At 39.0% G+C, this 13,370-nt stretch overlaps 1 protein-coding gene across 2 annotated transcripts; it reads left to right on the forward strand.

Annotated features, from left to right (window-relative positions):
* Window positions 1–78: 78 nt before the first annotated feature.
* Window positions 79–10,083, forward strand: zgc:77486 (uncharacterized protein LOC405808 homolog). Of its 2 annotated transcripts, none has more exons than XM_059341508.1 (6): window positions 79–232; window positions 1,751–1,950; window positions 2,328–2,439; window positions 4,907–5,034; window positions 6,047–6,154; window positions 8,827–10,083. In XM_059341508.1, the coding sequence occupies exons 2-6, from the start codon at window positions 1,791–1,793 to the stop codon at window positions 8,973–8,975; spliced, it is 657 nt and encodes a 218-aa protein (XP_059197491.1). In that variant the 5' UTR covers window positions 79–232; window positions 1,751–1,790; the 3' UTR covers window positions 8,976–10,083. The 2 variants fall into 2 exon arrangements, with proteins under 2 accessions (XP_059197491.1, XP_059197492.1); XM_059341509.1 differs by lacking the exon at window positions 79–232 and adding an exon at window positions 268–641.
* Window positions 10,084–13,370: the final 3,287 nt, after the last annotated feature.

Below are 13,370 nucleotides of genomic sequence, written 5' to 3' on the forward strand. Positions count from 1 at the left end.
TAAATATTTCAGAGTGTTGTTGTAGTGTTGGTGTGTGTGTGTTGGGGTGTTGGACTTTGCTATGTTGGCCCGACTGACTGAAGGCTGAATCAATGCTGGGGATGACGTCATGGTCGTTGTTTCGAATGTCGCGAGCTAGCGCTGGGTAGGAGGCCGCGCGCTCTGCTGGGGACACAACCTGTACCAATCTGCACCTGAAGGTCGTCGCGAGCCCCGGTACCTTGACTTCCAGGTACTGTCTTCACCCTAGACCGCTATGAGAGACTCCCGCTGTGCGTAGCCCATTTTAAACCAGCTAGGACACTGTCGGGAAGCGCTCTGTTTTTTTGGGCTGGCTGATTATGCTAGCGGTTCGGCTAACGTTAGCCTGCTAACACTAGCGTTTATTCGATTTAAAACACAAGATTTGTTTACGGTCCGTCGCTAAGGACGCTGTACTTTTTTATTTTCTCGATTTTCATCACAATGGGAAGCTAGTGAGGAAGTTTTGTCCTTCTCTTTGCATTGGTATCCAGTGTCAGACAGACAAAACAGTCCACCGAGGCTGTTTGCTAATGTTACAGTGTTTGCTTTGAGCTATGCAAGCATAGGACGCCGATTGTTTTGTGCTGCGGACAAACTCAAACTGGGGACAGTCAGCTGTAAGTTGTTTAGCTAGACTGAGCACTGAGCGTTTGCCAGGCAATTGGTTAATGTTAGGGTTTCGTTAAATTTCTCTGGGTGCTTATGTGTCGACATATCTTAAGCTTTTGTTTCCTTTTTGTTAACTTTATCCTGACCAAAACATCTTGCTGTGCGGTGGAAGAAAGCATAAACTAGCAGAGCTAGCTTGTGTTTTCGCAGACTGTAACTTGCCTTTTGCAGTGGAACTGAGCACGTCTCTTTGTGCCCTTTGTTTTCATTGATGTGCACAGCTTTTCACCTAGTTTTTGTGACAATTCCACAGTGTGTTACTTTTCTAACTCTTGGTGCATTGCCTCAGTTGTTGCAGAAGGATTAGTCAGTGATCACTTGTATTTATTCAATGTCGAATTTTGCCATTGATCTCTGAAATTGATTGTCACTTTTACATTCATTTAGAAAGATAATTTAGACAAAATCATCAGTTGAGTGTGACAAAGTCTTGTTATGCTTCAGAGGTAGAACTGTACTTTCTCCACTCTATTGGTGGTAGGGCTCAACGATTTGGAAAAAATATTGAATTGCATTTACTTTGACTGATGTGGAAATTGCTATATGAATCAAGAGGAGATGGTCATTTTTATTTTTTTTACGCCAAACAAATATTTTTTCTTACTTCTGTAGCATAACATCTGTAGGCTACAGTACTTAATTGATAATGGTCTTTTAAAACATTTTGCCTTGAAAAAATATTAAGCTTCCTGCCATTTGGATATTACTGGTCCATATTGCGATTTTTTTCAAATTAGTATTAACTATCCAGCTCTAGTTAAGTGTGACAAAGTCTAGTTTTGCTTTAGTGCCAGAACAGCACTTTATTTCCCTCTGATGGTGGTGATGTACTTAAGTTTAGTGGATGAAGGTATGACAAACCTTCATTGCAACTACACATAGTAGGTCATTACCCCTTAGCTTCCAAAGTGACTTACATTTTTTGTCTCCACTCTCATGCTCGAATGCCCGTCTCCAAACTCTTTTAGCTAATATAAATAAATAAATCATGAATAACCATGTAATCAAATAGGGCCTGCTAATCATTTTTGACTAACTTCTGCAACCCCATTTTCAGGAATATCCTCTCCCATCCCCCTTACCCCCTCTGTCAGAGCATGGCTCAGGAGACCAATCAGACGCAGGTGCCAATGCTTTGCACTATGGGATGCGGTTTCTATGGTAACCCCCGCACCAACGGCATGTGCTCCGTCTGCTACAAGGAACACCTGCAGAGACAACAGGGAGGGGGGCGATCCAGCCCCCCGGGAGAGAAAGGTAGGAAGATGGGAGAGACATAACCTATAAAAACCAGGGGGGTGCTGGATATGGGTCTGTTAGGTAAGAGAGAGAACTTGGAACAGGGGGTCATTCAAAAAAACTGTACCGTCATGGGGGGCACTTTGCTAAAAGGGGTTGGAGAACAGAGGTAGCGGTAGCTGCCTACACTGTGGCATCAGAAAGCAAGAGAGTGACATCTCCATCTGTTGTTTTACATGAAATCAAAACACATCTGATCATAGTAGACAAACACAGGCATTGAATGGCTTATGTTGAGGTACTTAGAAACTAATGGAAAGACACCCATGATGTTCAGGGCCAAAACAACAGGTTCTGTGTTGTTCGTGCGATCAGACTGTTCTATCCCCACACAGCTGCTACATCACCGGCAGGATCACCAGGGTCAGCTGGTGTGACTGTGGAGAGTACAACCTCAGAGCCCAGTACAGAGGTGGCAGGAACACCACCTGAGGAACAAACAGCCAGGTATGTTGACTGATGGATGTCCTCAAACCATAAATCATTGTGAATCAGTGGTAATTTAGATTTCATTCATCAAATACAATTACAAAGGCAACATCCTGTGTTAACTCTTAAGTGTTTTCTTTAAGAGGTTGATTGAACAAACAAAGTAATTGTATAAAGTAATTGGAAAACTTGGAAAGCCTCTTAACTTGAACAAGGTGTTTGTCATTCTGTTGGACATTTGATTACATTGTTAACATTGTTTAATTGACTAAATAATGAATAGATCAGTTCATCACTAGATGCAGCACATTGTGTTCTAATGTTTCCTCATTAGTCCCTTCAATTAGTACTTGTACAACAGCTTGTCTTTGCAGAAATCAGAGATGGTAAGCTGTGTATTCACATCTTACTGTTCAAGGTACAATTCTCTGGTATTATGTTACAATCCTCTGGCCATTCAAACATTTTTAACTTAACCCGATAACTTTGAGCCTTTTGTTTGGAGTTCTATAAGTCAATACTTGCCTGATGTCAGACAGATTGTCATTTTGTTACACTCTGTTTTCATCTTCAATCTGACATTGCCTCCAATCTAACCGATTGCTGTGGGGCTGTGGGATTTAGTTTTCTGAACCAATTACTAGAGACTTCCACCAGCCGAGTCAGCTAGCTTCCGGTTTAGCCTTTATACCAACTTGAATGATGGTGAAATAATTCAGTAATGCGCTTCTTCTAGACTTTCTTAATGTAATCGGACTGAATTGATCAAATTCTGATAATGAAACAAGTCATTTTGTGGGGGTTGTGACGTTAAAAACAACAGCCACCATTTACAATCGCAACAGGATATGCTACGGTGGAATCTATGCTGTAAGCACAAGTTTAACTTGGTTGTCATTGGCTAGTGAGCCCGTTCTGGAACACACATGCAGCACGGAAAAGGCAGTCCTGTGCTCATTGAATCAAATGCTGTTTAATCAGAGAAACCGCTGTTTCAAAATCATGGCGCCAGACGAATCAGTGAACTTGGTGGAGTTGATCTGGACCCAGGCAGTCAGGACTACATTTTCAGCTGCTTTGAAGAAGTAATGCACAGCGATGTTTTATACACATCTCCAGCTCCATTTTACAGAGAGGCAGTAGAATAGCTGTCAGTCGAGCACAATATAAGGTCAGAACTTATTGTGGCACTGTATGTTTCATAGCATTCAAAGGTGGCATTATATCTGTAATGTCACTTATACATTGATTGAGCATTTATATAATGTCTGTCACTTCAAGGTTTGTCTGGACTAATGACTGCATTTCTTGGAGACTCAGTATCTCTGCTTTAGATCGCACACATTAACATTTAACCAATAGAGGTTGTGTGAGGTAACAGGGTTTCTTTTGGTTGTGAACAAAGCTGCATGCTCTTTATCTGTGAAATCATATAATATTCGTTTGTAAGCAGCTCTTGCTACACCTTTCTTGCATAAAGTGGCTTTTCTTTTTTCTTTTGATTTCTTTATTTTTTGTGTCCAGTGCATAATTCGTTTTGCCATTTTCACAAAGTCTTATATTTTTAGAGGGTCTTAAGTATAGGCACTATATTATAATGGTTTACAACAGCAGAATGAACCATATCATAGAGCTCTTTGGTACAGTTGACACTGAGAAGAAAGAGCTTAAGAGTAATGTTCTGTGTCTTATAGACTTGCTGGAGGGCCAGTTCTTAAAAACTGCTGCATAATGCTGAATAATTGTCGCAAGCCTACTTCGTTTTCTGTAATTAAGCATTTTGTAAGGGCTCTTGTATGGTTTGCTTTAGTTGTGCCAATAAATAATTATTTGGATTTTCAAATATATTTTCTGACTGGTGAAAAAAGTGTTTGAAGATGGTGCTGTGTCTTGGTGTTCTATTATTTTGGCTTTTTGTGCTAGATCTTGTTATAGATGTTACTGTTGTTTGCTGGAAACGACGTGCACAAAAACAATAGAGCACAGAGAAAGAACATTAGATAGAAGACTAGAGGATTACATTTTTGAGCAGCAACTCTATTGCATTGTAAGACCCCATGTCTATATTTCTGAGCATCCTGTGAAAAATTCAGCTTACCCACATTATAATGAAGCCAGTTATTAGATAATTTGTCCCAGTAATGGGTTTATTCGTCTACAGAGAAGTCCAAATAGTAATTTGATGCCAGCATGATGAAATTTTGGAATAATCAGAAGGGATTTGTGCCTGATCTGTCTGCATAGTGAAGTCATGGATAGTCTGGCTGTGTGGTATATGTATGCACTGTCACGGTTTCTGCATGCCCTGCCTGTCTGTAGCTGCTTGTGTCTTGTCAAGTTGATTATGATAGCTATTCAAAGGCATTTCTCAGTAGTTCACCAGTAGCTACTGAAACGGATCCAAGAAATTGTTGTCAGTCTGATGTAGAAGTTAATTACTGTATGGTCTAAAATGTATTTGTTTGTTTGTTTGCTGTGATGTCAGTCCCAGCTCTCCCAGCCCGGTAACTCAACAGATGACAGCAATGAGCATCTCCCAGGATTCAGGAGCTGTAGACTCTGATCGAGCGGAGGCTGACGAGGGGGAAGAGGAGGGTACTTCCAACAGCTCAGGTAAACACCACAGAAATCAGCAGTCCCTACTCACTATCCATATAAATATGAGTCACACTTGCCGCTGTGGAGGCCACTACTTATAATGGGTATGAATAAACATGTAAACCATGGGATGCACTTGGGACCCTCTTACCATAAATCTCCCCAAAAACAACACAGCGTGGATGATGTTTTTAATTGTAGCTATTATCTGTATCCTGTAAAGCAGGGGTGTCAAACTCAAATACACAATGGGCCAAAATTTAAAACTTGAATAAAATCGCGGGCCAACATTGAACAAATAAACCTTTTAATATATACCAAACATGTTTTGCTTTAACATTAAATATGGAACCAGCAACGCTTATAAACATACAATATATAACTAAATAGTGCAGACATGCAAAATTAAATTTAAAATAAAAAACACATCAATGTCATTAATTTATTAAATAAAAATCGTATGCCTCTTTTCAATTTGCATCCTTCTGATTTAAATATCAAAATAAAGTTTTTCAACAGGTTAATGCATTTAAAAATAAAATAACAATAATAAATCTAGTATTAGCGGTAAATGCGCCGTATAATACCGGCGGGTCAGCTTTTATAGTACAATAATAATATAATAATTTGATATTGGCTCACGGGCCAAATAAAATTACACTGTGGGCCAAATTTGGCCCACGGGCCAGAGTTTGACACCCCTGCTGTAAAGTATCAAATTTAACCATGAAGTAAAAGTGTCATTGTACAAATTGCAATCAAGTTTTTTTTCAATATCATGACTAAAATTATATTTGATGATAAATGTCAAATGAAACTTGATATTATATTGTGTTTTTCTATTTTTCGGCAGGGGTGTTTCATTTTATATCTTTTGAATGTGTAATTTTGGGTTCTTGTTAGTGTCACTATTTTACCTGTTAGTGTTTAACACATCGTTTTCCTTGTAAAGGTGCATATATTTCAGCTAATGATGGATATATTGTTTTGTGAACATTGTGCTTGTCTGTTTGTTTTAATTCACCAGAGCCAGTGGGTGAAGCAGCACAGGCTTTGTCCGATAGTGACCAAACTCCAGATAAAAATAAGAAAAAGAACCGCTGCTTTTCTTGCCGGAAGAAAGTGGGCCTTACTGGTAAGAAAGAGAAAAATGACACACACATGCATACTGAATGGAAGAGATTTATGAGTCATGAACCTGCTTTGCAGGGGTTCTCCACTTACTTGGAAATCTCAACCTGACCCAGTTTGAATTTCACAACAGTTTGTGTAACAAACCAGTAGTTTGTAGTTTACTGTAAATGCATCGCACCTTTTGCATGTCATCGATACCTTGTTGTCATCTCATTACATTTGTCTTGCTGGTTTTATGGTGTAAAGTGTCCAATATGTTTGTTGAATAATGTGTCACAATAGCACACATTTTTTTTATTTATTTATTTTTAATTCACAGCACTGCCACAAAACCTCTTATACATCTGAAGCAAGAAATGCCATCAATATGAAAATCTTATCAATAAGAATATGATTTGAATCTTTAAAGAGACAATATTCATGCACCAGTCATTTTACTTTTAATTTTAATGCTGCTGCTCAGAAACTTCTTGCCATTCAGTGTCTGATACCATCTCCAAAATTTTGGGAAAGTTTTTTAAATTGCTGCCATGTCTTATCTGAGCTTTGACTTGTATATAATCATCATTATCTAATCTATATTGAATTGATAAGATTTTACCACTGACACTGATATCTCATTGATTTTCTGTGTGGGAAAAATAAGTAGCGTCCACGGCGTTATTCTAACATTTTTATGATCTGAACACACAGTCTGAACACTCCGCCATAAGAAAAAACACGGGTGTTAATTATAGGAATTGATCATCTCAGATGCATACTATTGTCTGGACCATTTGAAACCAGTCCTCCAATCCCATTCCTTGATTCAGCATGTTAATTTAGTAATTCTTCTCCTACCTAAAAGCATCTCTATAACTTTAAAAAGCTTTTAATTCCCCAATAAGATCCAACTCCCAGTCCATGGTTTGTGCAATGTTTTTTCTTCGCAACCCAACACTTGGTACAGAGAGCAGCATACTGCAGGTCAGTGGTGCATTTCACGGTCCGAGGCATTTCACAGTGTACTGCTGCCCTCCACCTTTTTGTCAAACTGGTCTAACTGAAAGGAGGCTGCAGTCACCATTTAATGTATTTAATGTTAATGTATGCCTCACCCCTAACCCCAAAAAAAAGTGAAAATAGGTCTGAATACAAGCTGATTTTTTTTTTGGCAGTTCCCTCAGGGTCTCGTCAAATTCTGTGCTGAGTTGCTAAACTTTATTCATGTCCTGTTTAACTCTCTGTATAAAGGGCATTGTGTTGGACAACATTCTATTCATGAGTTGTTGTGCAAAATCCTTAGAGGTGCTGTAAACGACATTCAGAACATTTATATAGCAGTAAAGATATAGTGGAGTAATTGCATCCTGACCAGAGAATGAAGTCACAAGCCCCTTTTGGACTTTTTTCAAGCCGCGATATAGACACCTCTCTTTCACCTGCATATGAACTTTCCAGTGGGGGACCAAGTGATCCCGGCTCTGGACCGCCTTCGGAGGTAGTAACAGTTAAATTGGCAAGACTGTTCGAGGGATCAAACAAGTGGAGCCGGCAAAACAGAAAATTTGTGATGTACATTATTTGTGCGACCAACACTCGGGTAATAAGGAAATGGACTGTATCATCAGAAACGCACTGCTCACATGACTCCAACAGTAATCGAATCATGTTGAGCAAAATGCAGAGCAATGTTGCTTGAGTATGTAGAATCTCTCCAGAGAGAAACAGCACAACATGCAGTTCTTCTGCCATTATTGTTTTGAATGCACTCGCCACTGCCGTTGCTTATTGTACACATACTGTCACTGTTACACAGCACTACCGTCTCTTCACACTACCGGATTGCAAAGTGAATGGACGCAAATATTACACTGTTGTGGAATCTGTATAAATGTCCTAAGGCGAAATGCCAGCAGAGCTTGTTACGGCAACTTTGTGGAAATGCAGTATGAAAAGGGATACACTTCCTCTGTGTGTTTTATTCGATCGTCTCTGTTCTTTGTTGTTGTAGCTGGGCAGGTTGCATGTGAGCCAACATGATAATTTATAATAAATATATAGTTTATAATAAAGCTTTTTTTATGGTGTCTGACAAGGTTATTATAGTAAACGAAAACTAACAAAATAACGAAAACTAGAATTGAAAAAAACATTTTCTTTAACTGAAATAAAAATAAAAACTAGAGTTTTTAAAAAAAAGATAACTAACTGAAACTGTATTGCGTGGTTACAAAACTAACTAAAACTAACTAAAATGATTGTGGAAATGTCCTTAGTTTTCGTTTTTGTCAACTTTTTTCATTCATAATTCAGTGTTTCTATTTGAACATGCAACCCATGGTGAATATGTTTACTGAGACTTGGATGTCTACACTTCAACCAAAATTCAAAACAGTTAATAACCTTATTGGGGCTGAGATGATAAACCAAAGGAAATAAAGGCAAAATTTATTATGACCACTTTGAATCTCGCACCCAACACATAGCCCATTACAAAAACACTAAAACTAACACTAAAACTAAGCATTTTCAAAAAATAAAAACTAAACTAAAACTAGAAAACTCACTCTTAACTAAAACTAACTGAATTTGAAAACAAAAAATCACAACGAAATTAAAACTAAAACTAATGAAAAATCCAAAACTATTATAACCTTGGTGTCTGACCATCTCTGCTTCTCTTTATTAAAGGTTTCGACTGTCGCTGCGGCAACCTGTTCTGTGCCATTCACCGTTACTCTGACAAACACGACTGTCCCTACGATTACCGGAGTGCAGCCGCTGCCCGCATTCGCAAGGAGAACCCCATCGTGGTGGCTGAGAAAATTCAGAAGTTATGAGGACTGAGTGCAAAAAAAAACAAAAAAGAAGTCTCTCTGACTTTGTGAATTTGAACAATGGCGACTTGGATGAAAATACCTGATATCATGGCTTCATTTGTACATGGTAGTCTAAGACGGGCGGGGTGGGGTGGTGAGGTTGCAGCCACTGTCCGGATGCTTCCCTTACGAGCATCTCCCTCTCTCTCCACTAGTGACTGCGGTTGAACCTGTGTGTGTGTGCGTGCGTGTGTGTGTGTGCGTGTGTGTGTGTGCGTGTATGTATGCGTGCACATTTGCTTGAGAGTCGGGGAGAGAGCCGTGGGGGCAGGGCAGACATTAGTGTTGCTGTGGGGAGGGAAGGCATTTGATTTTCACCCCTTTTTGTTTCTCAGCTCGGGGGATCGTGTGGGTTTATTTTTATACAATCCCTGTAAGGAAGTTGAAAAGACACAGGGGTAAGCTGTGGAGGAATGTGCCACGGCCTGATAATGACACAGAGGTCAAATAAGAAGGTCTAACAAGTTTTTAAAATAAAAAAAATACCTAACCGGGAGATTTCATGTATCAGCAAGACCTTGAAAGGGCTTTGGAATATAATTTTTTTTTTTCTCCCAGACTGAAAATGATGTCAACTTCTTGTCAAATTGGCATATTTTTTCCCCAAACCTCCTCTAACCTTTTCTCTCTGGGTCACCATACGTTGAACTCCCAAGTCTCAGCATTTTCCAGAAGCGTTTCTCTTTGATATATTGACTTATCATACTGATATTGGGTGCATGAACAGTTATTGGAGGGGGAAGGTCGGGGAGGGCAAGGGTAGGGGAAACTGAGAACCTTGACTTAACTGAGTGATTGAATTCTGTGTTTTTTTTTCCTTTTTTTTTTCTTCTTTTTTTTTCTGTTTTAATGAGCGTATGACATCAGAAGATCTATATTAATATATTGTAGTTAGCTTGAATTGTGTGATTGCATTCTATTTATTTTTTATCGTTTGGTTGGTCTCTGCTGGAGGATTGGCAGCATGTGTCAGCAAATCATTAAGATTTGCACTTAACCTTTTCGATTATATTTAAGTAATTACCATCTTGATTATATAACCATTGAATAAAAAATACACAAGCTCTGACATGATGTTGTAGAGTCCAGTTAAGCCGTTACAGTTACAATTGTGCAGTAAAATGTCCATAGTTTTGGATCTGGAAACAAAGCACAACAACAAAGTGTGTCAACTGCAGAGCACAACATAAGGTGCCACACCTATTCAGTTTTGTTCAGCATCTGGGTCATTTGCAGTTTCTATTAAAGCAGGCTTGCTGAAGATATTGCCTGATCGATGAGACGTTGTTTTTTAAGGGGGGCAGCGTGTTCTCTTCGAAAGCCCTTTTTTCCGTTGTATGGAGTAAAGCTCCATGTTTTTCTAACCACCAGCAGACCACTGACACATGCTGAATGAAAACTGACCCGGGGTCGCAGTGACTCTACATATTGACACACCTTCTCCTCAGCTCAAGCAAAAATTGTCGCAATGCTACAGAGCTGCGTGCTGTGCTTTTACAATGTGCTCCGATTCAGACAAGTCCTTACTACGAAGACCGCCTCTAGCTAGCTTCTTCTAGGAAGATCAAACTTTACCTGCATGTGTGCAGTCAAACATACGAGTTACCGTTTTGTAACCGACTGCACAGTTTTGAAATGAAGCTGGAATGTTTAAAAAGCCACACAGCAGTAGCACAATGCATGGCTGGAACCTTAAGGTTCAAGTTAACAGGGCTCTACAGTTTTTATTTTTTTTTCCAAATGTAAATACCATATGGCTCCTATTCATATAGTATAATCTTAATGTAGATTTTTGCCAGGTAATAAAGGTGGGGGACTATGGTGAAGAATAGTACTATGTGTATAAAAGTGCTTTTCATAATTATCCAAAAAAAAAGAATGTGCCACAAATGGTACGGATCATGTTTCACCATTTTGTTTCCCTTTTTATTATTTACCACATCATCTGCCCATGTAATGCCTAAGGTATGTTCAGTATTCGGCTCTACCGTGAGTATCTTCTGTGGGCCAACGGCTTCTATTCTACAATATTAGTCAGATTGTTAACAAGCCCCTTAAGCTTTATTAATCCTCACTGAATTACACAGTATCTCAGTCCATGCTTTTCTCCTGTTACTGAAGTCTATTCATAGCATAGCGATAATATTCAAAGTTAAAAAGGCCCCTTGTGTGATGCAGAGGGGCATTTGAGGTTCCATCCTTTTCATTATCAAAAGCTTCCCTTGTAAATGTTGCTCGATCTTGATCATTAAATATTTATGAAAGAGCTATTGGAGGAGTTGCAAGGAATTTGAGTATGTATGTTTCAAATAGGCCAATGCTGAATGTATTGGATATGACCGTCTCTTTTTCTTGCTTTAGTTAAATTCTGGCGCCTTGAGAGGAAAATTGGACTTCATCATAATTTCTGTTGAAGTCCTTGTGTGGGTGATGGACGTCTAAAATGGCTTTGTGACTTGGCGTGCCAACACAGACAGTTCACCCAGAATAAGTTGGTCATCTAACTTGGCTCCTGACTGATTTAATCACCACTGATGGAAACTTGAAATTAAGAAAGAGGTTAAATATTCAAGGGAGCTGGGCAGTTTGATGTTTCCGAAGGTATATCTGATTCAGAATATTCAAGCTTACCTGCTGGTTTGATGACCTTCTCAAAATATTTCTCGCCTCCAGAATGCTCAGTTGTCCTTTCAGAGTAAAAGTCCTTCTCACCTGGGATGATTGTTCAGCTTTGTAAATTGTGAGGATTTCATGGTTTGCACTTGTTTTCTATTGACTGCTCATATCAACCCCCCACCCCATTTTTTCTTAATAAACATGGGCAGTTTGAATGTAAACTACCATAATTCACATAATCAGCTGTATTATCATTTATCAAACTAGTTGGCCCTGATATTGACTCTGTTTTCGGGTGGAGGCCCTATTTTCTTACATGTGATTTGGGACAGTTGGACTGTTTTGTGAAAAAGGACTTGGCACCAGCAATTAGGGCAACCATACCTAAACTTAGATCTTATCAGTACATAAACATTTTTCTTCCTTCTGTTCTGTTGCTTCGATAGAGTTTTGATGTCTTAAATCATGTCTTTAGCACAACCTTTCATAATGAGTGTCATCGTGCAAGAGGGTTTCGATTGATGATAATGATAAACCTGTCAGTTGTGATGATGAGTCTGGTTGAAATTCAATTTCACTGCAGAAGTAAAAGACAAATGACGATGACTTGATTCATTCTGTCTTTTTAAGATGAGCTTGAGGGACATCAAATGAAATCTACAATGTTCACAGAGCTGTAGTTCTTGTCCCTTGGCACTCCAGTCCCCCAGAAACACCACCAGATATCTTTTTATTTTGTTTTTCTTTAAAGATTTAGGATTGTATGATGTGTAAGAGTAAGTATAAAACAATAAATTCACAAAGTTTATTTTAAATTACACTTGTCTTTTGTATTTATTTTAATGTTTTGGGGAAATATTCTCTTAAAAGTTGTATGAAAACTTTTTGTGGTATATGTTACAAGCTTTCATGACTTCATCTTTCGTGCTCCAGTTAATGAGAACATGCTGTGGCCCCACTGCTTTGTACTTTTATATTGTTGTCATATACAAAGCAAAACACTATAGGCACACATGGTACCACACAATAGCAGCTAATGTTCAGCTCTGATACATGCTGTTAGAGGAAAAGCCACAAAGCCTTCTAACTGTAATGAAGTGAACAACTTCTGTTATTCCTAACGTAGAATAATGTCACCATCATTTCTTGGCATCACATAAGAGAACAAAACACAGAATATATTTTTTTATCAATCGCATATACAATTACTCCAAAACCTGCCAATAACATGTCCCCACATTTTAACATTCAATTCCTGGGAAGTGATTGAATGTTGTGGGGGGAAAAAACAAAACATTCGTTAATGGTGAATATTTAGAACTCACCATGCAATGATCATGAGAAGAGAGATGACCTGAACCACATAATTATAGAAAGAGCTTTTTGACATAAAGTATCATCAAAGTATTTTAAAGAATGATGAGTCTGTCAAGATCCTCTGCTTGTTGTCCTGTCTGTTGAGTTAAGTGGTGAGGTAAGTGACAAAAATGTATCTTGTAATCTTGGGTGAGGCTACACGGTGGTGTAGTGGTTAGCACTCTCGCCTCACAGCTAGAGGGTCGCCGGTTCGCCTCCCGCCTGCGGCTCTTCTGTGTGGAGTTTGCATGTTCTCCCCGTGTCAGCGTGGGTTCCCTCCGGGTACTCCGGCTTCCTCCCACAGTCCAAAAACATGCACTTAGGTTTAATTGGTGACTCTAAATTGCCCGTAGGTGTGAATGAGAGTGTGATTGTCTGTCTCTA

Source organism: Centropristis striata, chromosome 9, assembly GCF_030273125.1.
Source record: "Centropristis striata isolate RG_2023a ecotype Rhode Island chromosome 9, C.striata_1.0, whole genome shotgun sequence".
Lineage (NCBI taxonomy): Eukaryota > Metazoa > Chordata > Actinopteri > Perciformes > Serranidae > Centropristis > Centropristis striata.